General features: G+C 53.2%; 2 protein-coding genes across 3 annotated transcripts in view; one reads left to right on the forward strand and one right to left on the reverse strand.

Annotated features, from left to right (window-relative positions):
* The first annotated feature begins 1738 nt into the window (after positions 1-1738).
* Positions 1739-19275, forward strand: LOC122389443 (neurotactin-like). Its single transcript, XM_043381521.1, has 9 exons — positions 1739-1931; positions 4575-4688; positions 10598-10705; positions 11444-11609; positions 15297-15459; positions 16149-16930; positions 17318-17568; positions 17853-18024; positions 18311-19275. Exons 2-9 carry the CDS (start codon positions 4575-4577, stop codon positions 18580-18582), a joined length of 2028 nt encoding a protein of 675 aa, XP_043237456.1. The 5' UTR covers positions 1739-1931; the 3' UTR covers positions 18583-19275.
* A 234-nt stretch (positions 19276-19509) lies between these two features.
* Positions 19510-23021, reverse strand: part of LOC122389450 (integrin-linked protein kinase homolog pat-4-like) — a 32942-nt gene continuing 29430 nt past the window's right edge. For both annotated transcript variants that reach the window (XM_043381534.1, XM_043381546.1), the window contains exons 8-10: positions 22025-22124; positions 21362-21484; positions 19510-21011 (exon numbers count right to left, since the gene is read on the reverse strand). In XM_043381534.1, coding sequence (XP_043237469.1) covers positions 20854-21011; positions 21362-21484; positions 22025-22124 — 381 coding nt within the window. In that variant the 3' untranslated portion in view covers positions 19510-20853. The remainder of the gene's footprint in view (positions 21012-21361; positions 21485-22024; positions 22125-23021) is intronic.

Below are 23021 nucleotides of genomic sequence, written 5' to 3' on the forward strand. Positions count from 1 at the left end.
GTCCCTGTTTGGCCGGTGCCGGCCGAGCCGCCAATTTGGAGCGCTGGTTAGTCGGCGGTCAACACGCCGCGCTCAATGGGAGCAGCGGCGGCGGAAGCGGCGCGCCGGTGACCAGCGCGGCGCGGCCCAGGTGTCGGAGATCGGACGGCGGCGGCCCGCCGGCCAGTCAATGGGGAGCGGCGGGGGCCGCGGCGGCTGCACAATGGGCCGGAATCCAGGCAGCTGCCGCGCCGGTACGGTCTCCGGCTGCCGGCCCGGGGACAGGGGACAGGGTCGCTCCAATGGGACACACCGTCGGACCGCGACTGGGCGCCCTGTCCCCAGGCCGTGAATCATCGCCAGCCCAGCGCACCCCCGCGTCTCGGACCGACACCGGGCAGATCCTCAATCGGAGCTGCTATGCGAGAGAAATGCTCCCGGTCTCCCATGAACGGGAACCGTTCAAGTAGGTATTTCTGGTTAAATTGGAAGCTAACCAGAAAGTCAGGAGCGCTGTCACTGACCTTTTATAATGGTCGTCGTTCCTAACTATGTGGGAAGTGAACGTGTGTGTATGGAATTGTAAAAATCCTTGCAGCAGCTCCATGTAGCTAAAATTTTGTTTACCATCTTGATATAGGTACAAATGCATAGGAATTAGAATCGTGACTAGATAATCGCGCAAGCATGCTTCTCATCCACTATTTATTCAGCCATCTAAATTTATGCATCAGGAGAAGTTATGTATCGTTCGAATCATGGAAGCCACTGCATTCGCTGATTTTTACTATACTATCTCATTTAGCGATATCATCAAAGAATGCTAAGTGGTTGCAAACAGCGCGAAGCAAACGGCAGGAGCTCCTTGAATTGCTTTTCGTCGCACTCACAACCTATCCGAGGAATACAATAACATCTGCCTCTTTTTACCTGAAGGTACCTAAGTGCTTCTGTAGACCGAGGAAAAGCTGAAAGTGTACGTAAATAGCAGACGTTCACTTCAACCTCGTCCGGTTAAAAATGTGAACATGAGGTTATTTGAATAATACGAATTACATGGTATAGTGAAAGAGCACATTTACTTTCTAATAGTGAGAACTAAGAAATGTATTCAATGCGGATTTTATTCATAGTTTAAATGTGCTATATCAAGTTATAGTTGCAGATTACTAAATCAAAGCATACCCAATGTTTTAGATCCAATACCTACGTCATGCACTCATTCCAAATGATGTGTTCTTTCTTGCTTTTCTAGACTTCCTTTATTCACTCTATAAGAGTTGACCCTAGTTCTAGAGAAATGACACTCAAATGGGACATGGATCAAAACAGACGACAAAGAAGAGCCGAGCCGCCGTTATTTAACACTCACACAAACAGACACAGGATCTCGAAACGCATCACGCAAGGCTTCACTTACAACGCACGGACGCCACAAAGACAAAGCGAGCTCTTTTAATTCACACGCTTATATCAAATTCAATCACAGAAAGCACCTCCTCTTTCACACACACACTACATTTCAGATAATGTCGCTCGTTGCTCACACGCTAAGTGCCGGTATCGCCGATGCCGTAAAACAAACGTTCGCAGCGCCGTTCCGGTGTAGCGGTGCCCCCGTGGGTGCGTGGTCCGTGTAATGGGTGGTAACTGCGGTCATCGGTCATGTCGGCACACCTGGAGCAACTGGGGAGGGGGACAGACACCCCTGCTGGGCAGCCGGCCGCCGTACCACCGCGGCGGACCGGGCCGCGCTGCCAGAGACTGTACCGGGCCAGGGGACGGTGGGAGGAGCCCAACACTGGGGAGGAAGCCGGCGCGTCACGTGGGCGCCCGCAGAAGGCGGCGCGTTTTTGCCGGGACAGGGCGCGTGCGGGGGTGACACCGGAATGAAACAGTAGTGCGTCGCCGCCGGGAACCGGAGCTGTCACACGGGAGACGCGACACGCGAGGTGAGGCGACGAGCCGGCACCGCTGCCTACGGCGGACTGACGGACCGTCCTCCGAGGCTGCACGAGGCCGGCTCTGGTCTATGGGGGATCTGCTAGTGGTGTGTGTATGGGGTGACCTGGGATGTCGACGGGAGTTACTGTTGTGCGTGCTTTTTAGATGTTAACCTCCTCTTCGGTTACGCTTCTGCTCGTCCATTGGGGTTTCGGAAGTGAAACATGATCGAAGCGTATAATGGCTCACGAATTATTTGGGGGACACGAGGCCTCATTTATTTATGAATAGATAAGTTACAAGCGACTACCAGATTTTTTGCACCTCTTGTGAGTGGTAATGACGGAAATGTTGAAATGTAGCCGGCCTCCTGACTTTACCTAATGACTGTCACTGCATTGCATGCGACCCATTTTACTTTATGCCCGATGAAACGTCTTGTTTAATTTATGGTGAAAAAATGCAATAATTTATAGTTAACGTGCATGCTTTTGAACGAATATGAGGAAACATCTGATATCCGGTGATCAAAACTGGTCTGGGTCGTCCACCCGCGAGTAGGTAGACAGCTGACAGCAAAATTATAGGTATTACATCGCTTGCTAGACAAGGTGGTTTCAGTTTGCAAGGTAAACCATTTATATAATATAGACATGCACCATACGAAAGAACAAAAATTGATATGTGAAAAAGTTGCAAAAATCGACATTTCTCGGTTTTCTTGGCTATTACAGAAATGGAATTGATGCTTTGGATTAATAAAAAAGCATGTATTTTGGTTCACTACCGTAGTGTTGGCATTCGACAGTATTCAGAGGTGTGAAGAGCTGGACCGAAATCAAAAGTGTTCCCATTGCACAGACAGACAGACATTTCCTGTCGGTCTTTGCAGGGTCACCTTGCCAATCCCTGGAATCCATGCCGATCTTTATCAAATGCAGTTACTCATCTCCATTGGCTATACCAAAGCCATAATCCCCATTTTTGTTATTTGGAGTGCCGGGACTTTTTCGACGTTGCATGCCTTTCGCCCTCGGCGGTACGAAAGCCCGTCCTGGCGGCGTCTCCTGACTGGCGGTGAATGGTGATTCGCTGCTCACGAGCGCCTTTGTCACAGTCTGGCGGCGGCGGCTGAGCAGACCGCCTTCCTGTGGTGTCGTCGTGACAGCGGGACGATTACACCACCGGCCACCGCTGATTGTGCACAGGACCGATCGAACACAGTTGGCCAAAGGACACCGGTGCTGCCCGACTGTTCGAGACACAGACTGTTGCAATCCGTTATGTTGTTTTGATATTTTGATTTGATCGTTCACAAATATTGTTTTAGAGCCATATGTACTCAAAAAGGGGATTAAATTCATTATCAGCGGAGCATGAGAGTTGAGACAATGATTTGCACACAAAGTAACTGACAAATATCACAAGAACGTCGAAGAAAATACGTAATGGATTCAATCATTCAATGACGACGAACACATTACATGAGTGCATTTGGAAAATGCATCTCATGAAACATCTCTCAAAAAAACATCTCTTGGCGGTTTGACGACTTCACATTTTGACTGACGATTTGAGTGGCCCGTGACGGCGCACAATACTGTCCCGTCCCGTTCAACGTTTACTAAACGGTAGACATTGCACGCCTTAATCAAGATCGTGGGAAAACTTGTTGAATGTCTCGTATGTCACTATTTACGATTATATTGTTTTCGACACGCTCGATTGAGCCGGCCTTTTTGCTATTTATTGTGAGTGAGATAATTGTGAGACGGCCCGACTATTTATTACGATTTTCGCCGGTAGCCGGCAGTTGTTTGGACAATATCTGTCAGTCAGCTCAGGTGGTGGCCGGTAAACCCAGAGTACATAGACGGTAAACCCCGCCACATATATCAACAGCAGCGCTATCCCCGGTCGCAATAAAGTGCAGAGAGACCGGCCGAGTGAAACACATCAACATGATGTGGATAAATTACCTAATTCCAGGTAATTTGCGACCAGTTGGCGCTAACACCTTGCTATTATGGAGTATCTCATCCCCTTGGAGTTATACCGAATCTCCGGGCCAACCCCATCTAGAGCAAACAACGCTAAAGGCGGGATGATAATGCGCTATTATGTGTTGATAATAACTAACTAATGATGCAATAAATTTCACCAAATATGACGTATCAGAGAGTGTTGCGATTCTAATCGACGGTTGGGTATATACCTAATGATTATGCATATTATGACCGAGGCCATCTGGGCGTTACGGGTATAAAACAGGCGCCCAGAGCAGCCACTGCTTTTGATTGTAACTTGCGAACGATATCAAACATTGCGACTTGGACACAAACCCAGAACGGGCTGGGTTGCTGAACTAACTGTGAGTGATTATTGCTGAGCGACCGCAAGAAATAAAATATTTATACCCATTATCTAGTTAGCGGTTACTGACCATGCAACAGGAAATTTAGACGCTTATCGAATCTCTGAGGCGCTTCAATTTCATAAACACCAATAAACTATTGGATGATTTGATGATATCAAAATCTGACTTCTATACATACTGTCATCTAAAACCAAGTTTTGATAAAACGGCGAGGCCGAGGTGACACCTTTTCGGTACTCACCAGTCACCATATGCTGTCTCCTGTGTTCGACAGATGGCTGACAGTGAGCAGCATCCGCAGGATCAGCAGGTTCAGCAGACGGAGCGGGCCGACCCTATCGGGGCCGAGTCTCCCGCTCCTGCCGCACAGCCCGAGCACACAACACAGGTCAGTCAAATACCCGAGAACACAACACAGGTCAGTCATATACCGGAGCATACAACACAGGTCAGTGATATACCCGAGAGCACAACGCAGGTCAGTGATATACCCGAGAGCACAGCGCAGGTCAGTCATAACCGGAGCACACAACACAAGTCAGACATATACCCGGCCAGACATTTATCTGACTCACAACGCAGGCCAATAGCGGTGCCTCAGTCGAACACACGGTGCCCATTGCCTTTGAAAAGGAAGCACGGACGACTCATGGCAGTCATGAACCAAAACATGGCACAGCACAGGTTAGTAATACACCTCGGCTCAAAGACCAGTACCGTCATCGGTGCTGAAAAGGGCAGTTCAGCCGGCTTCTCAATAGAAAAACACTACTCTAACGAAGTGCTGTTCAAACGTGTGAACAACATTCGTTTGACCGAGACCGTAACACAAATCACAAGTCGGCGGCGCCGACCCAACATGGGATGAGCCGGTGATAACAGACTACAAACAAGGCGGTGCAGTGATGCCTATGATCAACACATGTCGATTTAACGCCCCGCCGCACAAAGGCGGAATTCAATCGATCCGGCTGGAATAAGACTGAGGAATTGGTTCCGTTCTTCTTCTAAAGCAGGTACAACAGTAACACCCAAATTCTTAGCAATGCCCTACAACCACTCTTTTTGTACGTAGTGTACCAATGCACCGTTTCATAAATTTAAAAACAGCGCTGGCCGCTGCCAGTACCTTCTGCCAACTGATGAATTTCAGCGGTGGGAGTAATACGGTCACACAACTGAGTAAACGTTCCATGTTTAAATGTCACACTTCTGCCATTAATTTTGTACACATTTTTAATCGGTTCCTCAAACGGTCCCTCCCGAGCCAACATGACTATCTAAATAAACATTTGTTGATTCATGTTTATGCTATGCTGCAGAACGGACCGATACCCATGTTGCTTGCAGATAAGCCGAGGGCTTATGAGGTAACAACCTCATGGAAAGTCTTTGCAAATATCAGTCGAGACAAATTCTGAATAACTTCATTTTTAGCGGTGTGCAAGTTCACTGATTCCATGAATAAAGGCGCACCTTTAGGCAATAATCCACAGTGTGGTCAAATATGCATCTTTCCAAATTAAAAATTTTGTTCTCACAATATTCACCGGGACAGAAGCCCTCAGGATTTGCGTGGTATGCAGAAAACCACCGCTAAAAACGATCGTTCATCGAACCTCGTCTCATGTTGATGTGCTTGCCCGTCTGTGACAGACGTGACGGTGGATGATGGATTTGTGACGGTACCCCGATTTGTGACAGACCATTGTGACGGTGCGTCTGGTATAAACTCGTGACGGTAAGCCGTTGCAGCTGTCGCACTGGCACGGTCCGCGATATTTTGTCAGGTCCCGGTGTCATCTGTCGGGGTATCTCGTCAGGCCTCGGCCTCGTCTGCCGGGGTATCTCGTCACCCCGGTCTCATCTGCCGGGCGGCAGCACCTGCTGGCGCTCCAAACATCCCCCAAAGCCGGCAGATGGGCGCCCTTTATCGCCGCGTGTGCGCCCACAATCGGGTCACACAGGCTCCCACGGCCGGGCGCCGGCGTGTCTCCGCCCCGGGGCGCGGGAAGTGAGGGGGCGGCACGTGCCCGGGCAGCTGGCGTCTGATCAGCTTTCAGCGTGCCGGATCCGCCCGCACAGGGGGACGGCCGGGAGCGGATGGGGGCTGAGCTCCCCGCTCCCCCCGGGACCGGCAACGACAGGCGGCAGGCGCCGGCTGACGACCGGACGCGCAGGGACGCCGTATTTGTGGTCGGAGGCCGAGGGGAGCCCCGAGCCGCCGTCAAAGGGCTCTAAAGCTCTTGGCACCGGCACGGCAGAACGGTAATGCGCGTTGGGACAATATTTGTTTTTGGTCGGCGCAGCCCCGCCTCAGATCGAATGTCGAGGTAATCCTTCGGATCCAGGAGGAATGCAGGGCCGAATCGGTCCACCCTTTCCCCACCTGGAGCCCGAGGCTACTACTCCCCACTGTCGGCGCATTTCGTCGTGCCTATCAACACACACCGCCAGATCGAACATAAACGGCCGGCGGTTTGCATCGCTGCACGCACCGATAGCGCCAGCCCGGGGGACAGAGGTGACGAAGGTCACAGCGCCGCTGCCCAACCCGGCGGGTTACGGCTGCTGAACGGACCATTATAGACCCTTTGTGGCTGTGCGCTGCATTCCCGTAAAAAAGCGGCCGCGGAATGCCGATCACCCTGTGGGGCGCTCCTGCCATCAACTAACCTTCGTGTGATCAATGGGACGGACAGCTATCAGTGCTGAGAGCAGCTGTCTCCTGAGCTCATCGCCCGATATCCGGCGGTATTTCAGAGCTCCTCGATCTTCCGTCTCTCCTTTTCACTGTCTGGCGGGACAGTGCGTCTCGCGTCCGCCCCTGTCGCGCTGCCCCGATCTCTGGGTCTTCTGAGAGCCGCGCGGAGCGGACCAGGTCTGCCTGCAGCGGCACCCGGAGGAGCCGGTCCTGATGGCGGTCCGCTCTGCAGTCCCCGCGCTCGGGTCAGGGGTCACCGGGGAGAGGATCGCGCGGAGCACCGCTGGCGCCGCTAAAGAGCCGGAATGCCGCCGGTCTGGATCGACAGGCATGCAGGGCGCGGGGAGAAATGTCCGGTCAGAGGACCGGAGGTCAGATCAGCCGGCCGACCCGATCGAGATAGCGTCACGCAGTCGTGACTAAGGAAAACCGGCGCGGCGTCACGAGATCGCACGACATCCAGGTGCCGCGGACGGGGGCAGATGACGAACCGGCGCGCCGGCCACCCGCCGCTCGTGATGTGAAAGTGTTGAGTCAGTGAGCACGAACAGGGCGCTGGGGAGCGGGGGAACGGGTCCGCGATCACCTGCCGAAGCCGCAGAAGGTGACACCGCGGCGTCACGGCCGGCCGGCCGAGCACGACCTCCCACACCTGGCCGGGCGGCCGGCGGGCCCGCGGCCGCCCGCGCGCGCAGACAGGGTTACAGCGCTGAGCCACCAGCAGCTGCCGCCGCCGCTCCGCCGCCACCGCTCACCGCCTCGCAGGTCTGTCAGTCACGCCGCGCGGGGAGCTGTTGTCGGCGCGCCGCCGGCCGGATGTCGTTAGTGGCCGCCGACCGACCCCCGATCACGGCGGTGACGGCGCCATCAGGCCAGGCGCCGGGCGTGACATTTGGCGTGCAGGTATCGCCGATCGGGCCAGGAAAACAGCGGCGCCGCCGACCTCCGGGTGGCCGGCGCGGCCGCCTGACGTCCGGTGGCCGCCCGCCGCGCCGCCCGCCCCGCCCCGCCCCGCCGTCTGTCTGTCTGTGTGTCTGTCTGTGTGTCGGGCGTGCCGCCGACCCGGGTGGCGGTGGCGGGGACCGTCACGGAGCAGTCAGAGCTGAGCGTGACCGCGGCCGCCGTCCGCTCGCCGACGCCGGCACGAGCGTCCACTTCAGGACGCGGCGCACCGATGGGCGACAAAGATACCGTGCCCCGGCGACCGGCGGCGTGCACCGGGGGCCTGTCCGCCGCTCACCGTCTCTGGCGCGGGTCCCGTGAGCAGGCGCGCCCGTAACCCGGGTAGCCAGTGGCCGCCACTCATGTGCATACGTCCGTGACTGCCCTTCATATTGCTGAATAATTTCCGCGACGGGGCTTCCAGCGGCAACCGCCGGCGGGCGCGGCTCCCTTCTCGGCTCCCGTGCTGCAGCGGACGGCGAAAACAGTGGCATGTCGCTCGACGGAGCGATTTGAGCCGGGCACGATAGTTCAGCGACGACACGGACAACCAGGACGGCCGCGATAGCCGAGAGAAAAACGGCATTTCAATGAGGAGATAGGACATTAATCGGTGACATTTTCTTTTGATGGGGTGGACCCCAGCTGCTGGCTGCAATTTTATGACGCCTCGTGGCAATTCGACTTTCTTTTCCGTCCGCATAATAATGAACAACGTTTAACTAGAAAGGCCATTCTAAGCGACAGGCAATCTCATTCAATAAAAATGACGAACGGGTCACGCGGCCGTTTAGTCAGTGCTCGGCGCGGCGCAGAGATCGGAGGGCGGGCGCGGCCGTCCGTTACACCGCCACTGCTGGTCGCCGGATGCTGCGAACTACGAGCTGACCGCACGCAAGATCGACATGAATGGCATACCAATGTAATCCAGAGCTGCGCCGGGCCGCCGGCTATTGATGCTCATACCGGGATAATGGGCGACTGGCGGCTGCTGCAGCGGAGGAGCCGCGGTCGGCGGCCGTCTGGCCGGCCCGGCACACCTGTCGGTCGAGGACCACGCCACGAGTCGAGCCGACGCCAATTTGTCACAGCGTGGCGGGGCGATTAAAAACAAATCAGCCAGCGCGACCAGTGTCCTTCTTGGAAACATCGATTTGTCCGGCTGTTTGTCAGTTGGAAATCGTTTCTGTCGAAGTGCAAACGACAACTATTTTTGTTGATTTCCTTGCAACAGCATTGTAAACTGCATGGCGGCGAAGGAAGGAAAGGGGCTAAAGATATGGCAAGAAAAGCACCGTTCAAGGCTAGACAATAGACATTCCATTTGCCCCTCGGATACATACACATTACATACACCAATTACCGCTGTTACTCATCGGCGCTCGCCGCCTCTGTAATACCGGTGTGGCGGTGTTTGTTTTATTTCTGCCAATCACCAGACTGCCGGCCGCCGCTCCCCGCTGCTGCGGCGGTGTCTGACGCGGCCGGTAGCGGAGGAGTCGCCGACCGGCGCGCCGCCGGACTGGTGACCGGGTCCGCGGCAGGTCGGCCGCGCCGCCGGCAGCCGACTCATTACGGCCATCAGACCCTCCGTGTGGTTGGTCGGCGGCCCATTCTGGCCGGGCGGTGAGGAGGCCTGCAGCGGCCGCCGGGCCCACTGTGGGAACCGGCTCCCGCACCGGGGCTGCTCACCGGCACCACCGCAAACAGCACCGCCGGCACCAGAGGCTCCAGCGGCCGCCCGGCCCACCGCAGACACCGCCGGACAGACCGGGCCGGTCCCCGCGCTGAATAGCTGCGGTCCTCCCCACGGAAAAATGCCGCCATCAAAACCCGACGCGCCGGTCTCTGAGATTGTGTCTCTGTGAGCCAACTGCGGCCAGTGTGATAGGAATGCCACGGTTTGGCTGTCGCTGGCGACTGCAGGCCGCCCAAGGTCGCCCGAGCCATGCTCTCCATGCGCTCTCCCAGGTGCCAACAAAGGCAATCAGGGCGGTAATGACACGGCCGGCGACCCTCGCGCCGCCGCGACGGCCGGCGCCCAAGCAAGGGCTGCGCTGGGAGCTCTGGTGGCGATCGCCGCGATCTAATCGGCGCCACTTCCTCGGCGCTGTTCACGTGCACCCACCGACAGTCGGCGCGATTGTGTTCCATGAAATGTTTTGTCTGACGGTGCACGAGGCCGCCTAGCGGTCCGCCACTTGCACGGCCGGGTCAGCGCCGTTCCCAGTGCAGTGCACAGCCACTGCCGGCTGTGCACTGTGCGCCCGATGTGCTCTGTGATTGTCCAGCGGCCTGGGAAGCGAGGGCGACATCCATGACCTGTCTTCTACCAGTAGCATTTAGACATTTCGAAGAAATAGGAGATCGCCCTGAATTTTGCGCGGTCACGTCGGAGGGCCGCTGACTTCTCAGTACCCATCCACGACTCTTAATATAAACTTAAAATAAACACTTCTTAGTCGACAAAGCAGAGGGCTGAACATAGCTTCCGTTCCATTACAACATTTCTGCCATAACAATGCTGAGATACAGAAATAAGTGGCTAATAGATAAGACACTGGTCCCGGCTTTTGCCATTACCCAAGCCCCAGACCCCTCTCTACACACCGCCGTTCCCTCACTGTATCTCGTTTCTCTGACTGTTGCAGGTTCCGGGCCTATCGTCCGCCCCCGGCCGACCAGTCGCCAGCTCACCCCTCCGTCGGCTCACCGACCGACTCACCACCATGTTCTCACCGCCCAGGAAGAAGGTCGTGGTGAGTACCCGCCGTCCCCGGCGAGCGAGCTAGCGCCACCGCCCGTTCACACCAAACCCGTCATCACGAGCAATTAACTCGTGAGCGGACATTAATGCAACTATCAATCTTGCCTGTGACTATCGGATCACTGCAGGGTGCGCAGTGGCAGCCCAGCGGCAGGTCGGGTGTTTCCGTCTCTAATTTAGGTGTCTGCTCCCCTGACCGCAGAACGTTTAATAAAAACCGTGCGTCACCCACACCTGCGCGGCGAAGTCGACCTGGGTTCAGTCTTCCACGTTCACTGGCAGTATCAGACCGATCCTGCATCAGGACATAGTCAATAGTCATGATCAAATGCTTCTGGGGTTCATATTATGATCGCGGAGTATAAGGTAACTACATACTGCAAGTGACTTTCAGTAGGGCTTCACCTTGGAATGCATATAATTTTTTTTCTCAGAAAAACGATAAAAGTTACCCAGAATCTTCGCCCTCCGCTTCACCCTTCAGAATCGTTAACGATGGACGGACACTGGACAAATTCCTCCCAATGACTTCAGCAGTGGCTCTCCGCTCGACATGAACGCCACAGAGTGACCAGAAGCCTACCGCGACACCTGACGACCTATGTCCAACAGGAGCGTTGTCCATGGTGAACCCATCCTCGCTTCTGCCGATTTCTGCTGACCTCCGGCTCACCTCCGACCCCCGCTGATCCGCTGACCTCCGCTGACCCCACTGACCTCTGTGCGACAGGAGCGGCGCCACACGGTGGAGACCACCAGCGAATCTCAGCGGATGGTCTCTCTGGGAGTGCCTGATCCGACGCTGAGCCGACTGGCCGCTGACGCTGACCCAGAGGGAGGTGCCGACGATCAGAGCACGCGCACCTGCGCGCCGTCCAAAACGAAAATCATCATCGGTGAGCCGACTAGACCGAGCCTAGCTCGAATTCCATAAATGGAGCACGTAACGCCGTCATAAAAAGGACCAAAGTTATTTGACCTTTAAATGTGAAATGATGCAAACAATATTAACTCTACTCTGCTGAGCTTTCCCAGTGTTTTCTATCGTTCTTTATGCTGTTTCGATGATCTAATGATAGTGTCATTCTCCGCGGTCGAGTGAAGTATTTTGATGCCCGAATTTTTCAGTAAGATGACATGTTTATCGCATTGCCGTGTGGTGATTTCAAATTGGTTTTTAACGTGTGTGTACCTGCAGGGATAATTGGCCACATGGGCTCATTACACCAATTGCATTCTCTCACGCTCAGATTGAAACAAAGTTTACGATACAAGAAGATTGCGTGACAGCGAAATCATACCAGAAGGGTCCTTTAGGATCGTACGTACATTAAATGAGCCAGGAGTTATCTAATATAACGTGTTATTTATCGCTGATCCACTCGAGAATCTTAGATAATAATTCCACCTTAAATCAAACTCTCACTCTCTATCTTTAGATCTTATTTAACATGAATGCATCCCGTTAATTACCATTGACATCACGCTATAAAAGCACACAAACACACCACTATACTAATCACTCTTGGTTCAAGAGTCCTGATTCAATGATGACCCCACCAGTCCCACCCGCTCTCGGCCCGCCCTGGCGGCCCTGCCCCGACTCACCCACCCAGGGCCCGCCCTGCCCCGACTCACCCACCCAGGGCCCGCCCTGCCCCGACTCACCCACCCAGGGCCCGCCCTGCCCGACTCACCCGCCCACCGCCCGCCCTGCCCGACTCACCGTGTGCTCGCCGCTACCCGCAAGACAGAAATGAAAACACACATTAAAGAAATATGGGACTATGACAACATGGATGTGGAAAAACTCACCAACTCCTTACTTTACACAGACTGGCAGCACATACTTGACAAAGACGTCGACGAAGCTACCAAACTATTCACATCAACCATTTTAACTGCTGCAAAGGATGCTATCCTAACTAAAACTGTATACAGCAAACACAAAAACAAACCATGGATCACAGGTCAACTGAAACAAAACATTAGAAAGAGAGATAGACTGTTCAAGCGGGCCAAAGAGAAACAGACAGAACACAATTGGCAGCAATGGAAAGCACAAAGAAACAAAGTAACAGATATGAATCGTAGGCTTAAGAAGAACTATATTCAATCCCAACTAAACATGCTCACTGAAAACAAGTACACCCCATACAAATACCACCAAATACTTAGACACATTACAGGTAGTAGAAGAACCCAGAATATCCCACCCTTAGAAGAACCAAACGGTGACATTATAACAGATGACGACAAAAAAGCAACCCTACTAAACGACTACTTTGCCAAACAATCTCACTTCGAACATGACATTAACGAACGAGCCCCGCCTACTGTTTACTCTAACACAGACGCTCCACCGTTAGAAAATATATATGTGACTGGACGTGAAATCCTCTCAATACTCAACTCTCTAGATCCCAATAAGTCATGTGGAGCTGATAAACTTCCGAACAAAATATTAAAGTTAACAGCACTGCTTATCTACGAACCCCTTACCCAACTCTTTAACAAATCCCTCAGATCTGGTATATTTCCGGACTCATGGAAAGAGGCTATAGTTCACCCGATATATAAAAATAAAGGCTCTCAATCTGACCCCCAAAACTATCGCCCCATAAGCCTTTTACCGTGTCTCTCTAAAATATTAGAAAAAGTTGTATTTAATCGAATCTACAAGCATATAACTGAAAACAACTTACTATCGGACAAACAAAGTGGATACCGACCGCGACACAGTACCCAACTACAACTGACTTATCTGACACACAAAATTTACAAAGCTTTGGACGACGGACGAGACTTTACAGCAATATACCTAGACATTTCCAAATACTTTGACAAGATCTGGCACACAGGACTACTGACTAAATGCGAACGGGAATTCAATATAACGGGACGACTTCTCGACTGGCTGACTTCATACTTGAACGACAGGCGACAACAGGTAGTTATCAGTGACACATTCTCTACAACACAGACGACTAACGCAGGCTGTCCCCAAGGCTCAGTATTGGGACCCCTTCTCGCTATGATGTATCTCAACGGACTAGCAGACAAAGTGACAAATGACATTCTTTTCTTCGCTGACGATACCTCTCTCTATGCCTCTCACACCAGTCAAAACATAGACGAATTACAAACTTCCCTACAACAAGACTTAGACACTATAGCAAATTACGCAAGAGATTGGAACATCACCTTCAATTCCACAAAGACTACACAGCAGACATTCAGCAATAAAAGTTTACTACGCTCCCCGCATCTCACTTTCGGAGGACAAACCATACAACAAGAAAACAATCACAAACACCTTGGAGTCATCTTTTCAACTGACAACCGTTTTCACGCGCATATAAACTCGATTATAAAAAAGGTCAACATTGCTTTGAGTCCACTTTACCCAATAGCCCGGATGACACCGAGAGAAGTCCTTAAACAAATTTACACAACATACATACTGCCACACTTCGACTACTGCGACGTGATATACGACGGACAAATAACAGTCACCGACGAAATCAGACTTGAAAGAACGCAAAACAGGGTAGCGAGACTAGTGACTGGTACAGACTTACGGACACCAACGGACGGACTCAGACGGGAACTAGGATGGACAAAACTCAAGACCAGACGTACCAAACACAAACTCATATTCTACAAAAAACTCTTACACGAACAAGAAACAATGCCCACCTACATAACAACTATGCTTCCCGACCTTAGACAAAATGCAACAAACCGGACATTACGCAACTCAAACACTCATACATTACCAATCCATCGAACCCTATCCTTTAAAAGATCCTTCATCCCAGACACGACCAGACTATGGAACAACCTTCCCGAATCAATCCGCTCTCTTCCTACCCTCAAATCATTTAAAGCAGCTCTCGAGCAACACCTAGGCACTGAAAAACCACCTCCATATCTCGCCTTCGGAAGCCGAGAAGGCAATCGTTTACACACCCAACTACGCCTCAATATGTCCATCCTGAACGCTCACCAATATAAAATCCAAAAATGTCCCACTCCCCACTGCGCTTGCGGCTATCACTCAGAAGATACACCACACTTCATACTTAGATGCCCACTCTACCAACAACACCGAACACAGCTATTCACAATCATATCAACCACTCTAGGACACGAATTCACAACACTAGATCATCAAACACAGTTAGACACACTACTGTATGGTGAGGGCCTCGACACCGGCAGCGGCCTCAGAGTTGCCTCTGAGTTCCAAAAATTTATCTTCAGTACAAGACGGTTCAACAATTAAATCGTCCCCAGACCAGCCAGTGGCACAACAAAAAAGTAATCACTCGCACCAGTAATAACATCCATCATTAACACATCCGGTGGTGTTCTTTCCTTTCTGTTGTATGTGCTGTATGTTTTGTTCAAGCTCGACTTCAGCTTCGTTCGTTTTTTTTTTCTCAGGATAGGTGCCTTAATTTAAGCCGGTAGGCTTCTGCACCGATCCTTTGTGTCACTGATTTCTGATGTTTTCTATTTCTTACTTACTTCCCATGTGACGCAAAAAATATATGATGATGATGATGATGACCCGGCAGTGCTGCTAGCGCTGGTGACGTTCCTGGTGATTGTGATCGTGGCGGTGACGCACCAGGGCACCACCGGCCGCCGGAGACACGCCTCCTACCTCTGGGACGCCACGGCGCGCATCGTCAGTGACGAACACGTGGAGACGATGGCCTCCTGCGGCCTGGTCAGAGGGTGAGTCTCCGGTCACAGTCTGGTCAGAGGGTGTGTCTTGGGACGGCCTGGTCAGAGGGTTAGTCTTTCGTAACGTCAGGAGAAGGGAACTGTGGCGTGGGGGCTACACAGTGGGTATTCACTTTTTGGCGACGGTCTGGTCAGGGGTTGGTGCTCAATGACGGAACGGATTAGTGAGTACTGATTATTGCATGCATATTTACTGGAATGTTTCGTAGTACTTAGGTTTATTACCTCCCTGTTTGGTTACGTGTCTATTGTACACTGAAACTAAAACAAGCACAAAGTGGGGACAATTGAATGATTCGCTCTCAGGTATTCACCATTGTTATCAAAGAACGTGTCGCGATTTGCATTGTGGATACATCCAAAGTACTCAACTTCCGACTGAACACAACGCCTGTCCCGCCATATCCAGGAATTATGTTGCTGTCACAATCCCGTGTCATAAAAACCACAGTAACATCTCCTGCTCGACGTTCTCTGACCGCCCAGTAACAGCCCTTTGACCTTCCCGCTGACTGACTTCAATATCATGACTGATCTCTGCCCCTCTGACTAAAACTGCCCCCGACTGATCTCTAACTGTCCTTTCACTGTCCCTCTGACCGCCCGTCTAACTGCCCCTCTGACCGACCCTCTGACTGCCCCCCTGACCGCCCCTCTGACTGACCTATGTGCGCCGCCAGCCGGGTGGAGAAGGAGGCGTTCGTGTTCCACGGCGTGCCGTACGCACTGGCGCCGGTCGGCCGCCGCCGGTTCCAGACGGCCGAGTCGCCGCCGGGCCTCTCCAGCTGCTGGACCGGGGTGCTGGAGGCCACCGGGCCGCCGGGCGCCGCGTGCCCGCACCTGGCTGCCGACGGCACGCCGGCCGGTGGCGCCGAGGACTGCCTGACGGTGGACATCTACACGCCGCGGGTGCCGTTCACCGAGCCGCTGCCGGTGGTGGTGTTTGTCGGCGGAGATACCCTCAGCGGCCGCACCCCGGCCGAGCTGCGACCCGAGCCCGAGCTGGCCCGGCGGCACGGCGTTGTGTTTGTGACGGTGCGCGTGCGCCGCAGCGTGCTCGGCTTCCTGGCGTCCGAGGTGCTGTCGCGCGCCTCGCACCCGCACGCCTCCGGCAACTACGGCCTCTCGGACCTGTTGGCGGCGCTCGAGTGGCTGTCACTGAACGCCGAGCACTTTGGCGGCTCGGCGCAGCGCGTAACGCTGCTGGGACACCAGTCGGGCGCCACGCTCATGTCGCTGCTGACGGCCGTGCCGCGCTCCAAGCAGCTCTACACCAACATGTGGCTGACGGGCGGCTCCGGTCACCTGGACAACTTCACCATGCCGGACCTGCGGCAGGCGTCCGAGAACAACGCCCAGTACCTGTCGTACGTGGACTGCGCCGACGCGCGCTGTCTGAGGAACCGCACCGTGCAGCAGCTGCTGGAGGCCGTGCCGCGCGTCTGGCACCGCATACCCACAGGTGAGCGTCACCACAGGTCACCGGCTGGGGGCAGGTCACCGACCGGATGCTCACCAGGCAGTGACCAGGGAACTTTTGTATCCTGAGGAAGAGGGAGAAAGGAGGGAAAGGGAGTGAGGGATATTAGCAAGGTTCGGCAGAGCTGGTTAGCAGCAGACCGTTTAAAGCAGGGAACTATGAGTATCTGCCGTTTCACTTGATACACCAGCGCAAAACACAAAATGTACGTACTTTGAAGTTTGATGTAGCTATTCGCTATCCTTTTGTGCACATACAGTCCTGGTAAGCACATCAACCATCTATAACGTTATCATGATCGTGCCATGACTGCCATATCATCTCCCAACCTAACCAACTACCTAACACGGCCCCGTCTCGGTGCACCAGGTCTGCCGCGTCTGAACGAGCCGCGCCACAACTGGCTGGTTCGGGACGGCTTTCTGCTGACGGAGAGCGTGCACGACGCGTGGGCCGAGTCGCAGGAGCGGCGCCGCGAGCTGCCCGACCCGCTGATCGTGCTGGGCGTGAACGCGCAGCAGGACGGCGCGCCCGACCTGTACGGGGTGCGCGAGTGGAACGTCAGCTCGGTGGCCGAGTCGTACGTGGCCACCACGCTGGGAACATTCCCCGGAGAGCTGGTGAGTTGAGCGGTACCTCAACTCCTCATTTAAGAATTGAATGACAATGGTATTCATGATGGAGAAGGGATGATCAAATACGATGCCCAAGCCAAAGCAAAATGATAAACATTCCCATTGAACGTGTTATAAAGTCTGATGTTTCCTGCTGCCAATTGTATCGAGCAATATCACTGCTAAATGTTCACAAAATCATCAGTTGCCACCACTCTGCCAACAACTAGTAGGCATCTGCTACTCTCCTAAGCCCGTGCAATAACAGCATGTCCCCTCTATTCCACCAGCGTGACCGGGCGACGCGGCTGTACCTGCGCCACGGCGGGGACCCGTGGACCCAGATCGCCACTATGGTCAGCGACGTCCGCACCGTGTGCCCGCTGTACGCGGCCGCTCGCCGCGCCGCCGGCCACTTCACCAACCGGGCCTACTTCTACCTGGCTGCCCAGAAGCGCCACGGTGAGTCGGAGAGGGCCTCAGTGACTGGGGGAGGGTGACGTGCGCGTGCCACAGGGTGTGGTGCGGAAGGGGTGTTCGTGAGAACGAAACGCGCTGAGTTGTGTGAGGATTGCGTGGAATACGAAGAGGAAAACGGAATGACACTAACTGGTTTAGATTTACAACGAACGGTACGAAAGCTACTCATCCAATAACTCGATGATTTCAGCATAACTTCTGTGCTCGTAAACAGTTCCATCATACTGATTCAAAGTCTGTTTATTCTAACCAGCTAACCATTCCACAGGCGAGACCGGCTTCATTGCGGACGCGCGCTCCGACATCGAGGCCATCCTGGGCGTGTACAGAGCCGAGACGATCGAGCAGCGCAAGTTCGTCGACAACATGCAGCACATGTTCTACAAGTTTGTGCGCGAGGGCCGGCTGCCGCTGGACGCGTCGGCCGCCGACAAGGTGTACGTCGTGGACGACGGCATCGGCACGGTGTCGAGCCATCGGAGCTGCGACGACCTGTGGAACAGCAGCGGCCTCTACCCGCAGTACGCCAGGAGGGACTGACGAAGGCGGTTTGAGCGGAGCGTGCGGCGAGAGAGGACGGGGTCAGCAGCGGGAAGCTGAAAAGCGAACGCCATGTCAGGCAGAGACGGATCAGTCTGTGAAGTGTGGAGTACTGGACGAGAGTAGGGTCTCTGAGATATCGCTTCGCCTCGGCAGTGCATGTGAAGCTGCCTCAGTCATGCTGTGTTTGAAGCTCAGATAACGTGACGCGTGCCACAGGCTGACAGGGACACGCCCTAAGAAACATCGAAAACTCCACGTCAGGAGAGAAGTGGTCCATGAGTGAATGAACTGTGAGATGTATTTTATTACAGGGCTGAAGGAGAGACTGTGTGACAGTGAGTGTTGGATGGGACCAAGAAATTAACGTTTTGAGTTGTTCCTTCACAGGTGAACAAAACACATCTTATTGCATTGCGTTGTGAGTGCCGCATTTGTACGCATTTTCGCGTCATTTTGTATGTCGTGTGTATTTCTGCCGATACTGCAGAACTTTGAACTCATGTGTCGGCATCTGATAGACCATGTGCTCGTCAGTGACGCGAACATTGGTAAGGCGTGTGGGCGCGTCCGAGCGACTTGCCACCTTCACTCGTGTGTCAGTAATGAGTTCTTTCCGCGCTGTGTGTGAGTCGGCGGGCGCTGGCGGGGCAGCGCATTAGTCATATGTGCATATATACATTATACATAGCACAGCGAGTGTGAACGGAGAAAAGAGTTGGGACGAAATGAGTAGACAACGCTCCCAAATGAGCTCTCTGACAAGAAGACAGGCAAGGAACGCCCGTTATGAAGTCCTAGCGTTCAAATCCGAATACGAACAGAACGAAGCGAGGAACAGGTTTCCTCACGAAAAAAATACCGCTTCAGGAAAATGAAGCAGCTAAACCGCAGACCCTAACTGACTGCAACAGTGAAAACAATGGCTGTTAGTACCATTTATATTAAGGCCAATATTGTGACGTTCACATCACGTTATCGAAGGCACAACGTTAGCACCACGGTACACATGCAAAACTCGCCGACACTCGCGTCATCGAAACTACAAGCAGCAGCTGTGGACGAAATGTGATGCTATATAAAATGAGTGGTCGAGCGGCCAACCAGACGTGAATGGTAAACTGGCACCAATGAGACAGACAGACGACACAAATTTCCTGAACAAAACACCAGGAGATTCCGATTTAGGCTAAGCGTTCGCCATTCTGTTGAATGGACCTGCAGCTGTTTTCTGAGATAATTGCGTCAACACAAAAACGACACTCGCCAATTGTCGATCCGATGTAAAGCCGGCGAAATAATACACATAAATATTAACAACAAGCACCATCGCTAAGCTATGGCAGCACAATATCGCGCGCGTCTCGCTTCATGTCAATGACTATTATTTGGTGTTAATCCTCGGAGAGCAGACGACTCCAAAGACGCGGTTACCAAGGTTACCGACACGGTGCCGGACACCGCCGCCGCGCCGGTCGGCGGTGGGTGCAGACTGGCACCAGTGGAGGGTGAGACTACTCCTACACTTAGTCCGCTCCGCGCGGGAACACCTCCGGCGCCGGGTCTCCAACTGTGAGTCTGAGTCAACCATTCGGCGGGGACGGCCCATCAGTAGCCATCTGAGAGACGGAGGCCGTCGGGGGAGTTTGGCAGGGCCGGCACTCACGGCCGCGTGCCCACGGAAGCTCTCGAAGGGAAGGAGTGCAGATGACAATATGACATATTCAAAGAAGGGACGTGCCAATTTCGGTCATCTTTCGATTCAAGGAAGCTTTCGAATGAGGGACCAATGAACACGGAAGTGAAGTGCGAAATCGTAGACTTTAAGAAAGCGAAGACTTCTGCCCAAGTCCAACCGGCTATAAGCTCATAGTTAAAAAAAAAACTATGTGCATTGTGCATGAGCAATGAGCATTGGGCATCAAATAAGCCACCAAGAACAAAAATGCAGCTAAATGAAAATAAAATCAACCAGAGAAAACTTGATCATTGTCGACTTAGAGGAAGCTGCTGACAATACTCCGGATTGCACGCCAGCAAAAATAAGGCATGGCGTATAAGTCGGCCATGATTCCATCGAAAGACGACGATAAGCAGCTTGGGTCAAAGCTTTGGGCGGAGGATCAGTGGCTGTGGATCTGAGCCAATGCACCACCGAACACCGCTGTGTTTGTGAAGGAGGGACGGGTGGGTGTGGGGGATCGACCGCCGCGCGGCGAGCGTAGCGACACCCGGCGGGAGGGCCGGGCGCCGCCGACTCACGCTGACAGCTTACTTGTCGACCATTTTCTCGAGGATGGGCACGATCTGGTCAAAGTTGGGCCGCTTCTTGGGGTCCTCGTTCATGCAGATGGAGATGAGCCGGGAGATGTGGGCCGAGATGCCCGGAGGTGTCACTAGACGAAGACCCTCTGTGGCGATCTTCATACCTGAGGAAGGGGTGGGACCGTAAGTCATGTGGGCTACTACCATCTTAGTCAGCTGATGTAAAATATTCATTTTAGAAGACGCCCTTAGCTGCACCTGTAGACTGTATTCTATAGTCGTCTCTGCTGCGCAATACAAACCCCTACATCCCAGTTGCACACGATCATTGTTTTCCCTCGAAGACTCAGTCAGATCCAGCCCATCAGAAACCGGCATCATAACCCACCGATTCCACCAACCACAGCAAACAGATTCTATTCTCCAAGAACGTCCTGCCAAATATCTATCTACGTTACCTCAACACACCAACCTTTCCCATCAAACCCCATCCACCAATCCCACTGGAACCCACCAATTTCCATGGCGGAGTACTCGGCGAACGGCACGTCTCGGGTGGCCATCTCCCAGAGCAGCACGGCGAAACTCCACATGTCGGCCGCGTGCCGGTTGATCTGCGACGGACTCTTCAGCAGCGCTGCCGGATGGAAGACAGGGCGGGGTGGAGTTACACGATGTTCATGAAGAGAAGCGGCTCCGGGCTGGGACGGTGTTGAACGGATCAAGTTGACGATGTTGAACGGTTATCAACCTAATGTGAGTCGCGTTTACATAGCATTTTCGACGAGGTTCTAGCTCATTTATTTTGCGATAATTTCGATGCCGTATTTACATACTTTTAGGATAACTTCTTTGCATATTTAGAGGGAATAATTTTGTAAATTGCAAAGCACCACTGGCATCTCTTGCAACATAACGGGCGGAGATATAAGCTTGCAACAATCCCTATGTAAACGGGGCTATTGTGACCGGTCATGGCCAAATATAACGACCAGCGCTGAAAATAATCGTCATTGCAGTGTCCTAGAGAGTAAATTATCGAACGAAAAACTAAGGAAAATAAAAATATATCCTCGGACGGTACTGGGATAACCTGATCCAGCAACAGTGTATCGAACTGAAACGCCGACGCATGTAATAAGTGTATGCAGCTGCCAGGCCGAGCTCATCGCCTTACCTTCAGGTGCGTACCACTGCGGGTGGTAGATCTTGCCCTTGTTCTGGAAACTGAACTCGGCGTCTGCCATGTTCAGCAGAGCCGTCATATCCTGGTCAATCTGAGGAAGAAAGAGCGGCGGGCGCACAGTCAGAACCCGTACTGCGACACTAAGGTGTGGGTTCGAGTTGATAGGCCAAAATTATCGTTATATGATGCTGATGGGAGAAAACATATTCCACGTGGGCAGCCAGATGGCAACGCACAGCTTCAGTGCTCACAGCCTGGGAATGATGCCAAGCGGGGCAATGACTCACGTACGATGAACAATGTTTGTTGAGATAACAACCACGTCCGACTTCTCTCGACGGGGAACCTATCTCGTCTTTGACGGAGAGAAGTGAGAAGTGATCAAGCGCGACTGAACGAAAACATTACATCTCTGTGCAGAGGACATCATTTTCTGTCCTTGATGCACTAGAACTAGATGTTAAAAATGCGTAGGAATTCGACCTCTGCAGACCTCTGCAGAGGTCGAATTCGACCAGCAGAGCTCTGGTGCGTAATAGCGCTCCCGTACGTAGGTAGGTACTTAAGGGTGCGTTTCACGCGACCTTTACACCACCTGGCGAGGATCTTGCCGACATAGAGATACGTTTCTAGACCAGTAGATGGCCCTAGCGCTGAACGCCGGTTTGTTGTTATAGGACAAGTATCACATTTCCCCTGTCCATCCATCTGTTAGCGCAGAGGGGTTGGACTGCCGGGCCGCTCCTCCCCATCCGCGCCCCGCGAGTTCGGGAGGATTGGCACGGGTCCGCCGCGCCGGTCAGGCCGGGCGGAAAGGACTAGATGTCATGTTTTCAGTCGAACCACATTGGGCCGAACCCGCGCCCACACACACGGATAGGGAAAGACCGGAAAAATGTAAAGGCTAACAGAATGAGGTACAGGAAAGCAGCTTCAGTCACATTCTTAATGTTAGCTTCATTAATCCTCGCTTGGGGAAGTGGGACGT

Source organism: Amphibalanus amphitrite, unplaced genomic scaffold, assembly GCF_019059575.1.
Source record: "Amphibalanus amphitrite isolate SeventyFive unplaced genomic scaffold, NRLGWU_Aamphi_draft 000019F_arrow, whole genome shotgun sequence".
In the NCBI taxonomy this organism is placed as follows: domain Eukaryota; kingdom Metazoa; phylum Arthropoda; class Thecostraca; order Balanomorpha; family Balanidae; genus Amphibalanus; species Amphibalanus amphitrite.

Coding starts and splice junctions, on each gene's coding strand:
- LOC122389443 (XM_043381521.1), top strand. CDS start 4,575: ATGGCTGACAGTGAGCAGCATCCGCAGGATCAGCAGGTTCAGCAGACG. Junction 11,610..15,296: donor CAAAACGAAAATCATCATCG/GTGAGCCGACTA, acceptor ATGACCCGGCAG/TGCTGCTAGCGCTGGTGACG. Junction 15,460..16,148: donor TCCTGCGGCCTGGTCAGAGG/GTGAGTCTCCGG, acceptor GTGCGCCGCCAG/CCGGGTGGAGAAGGAGGCGT.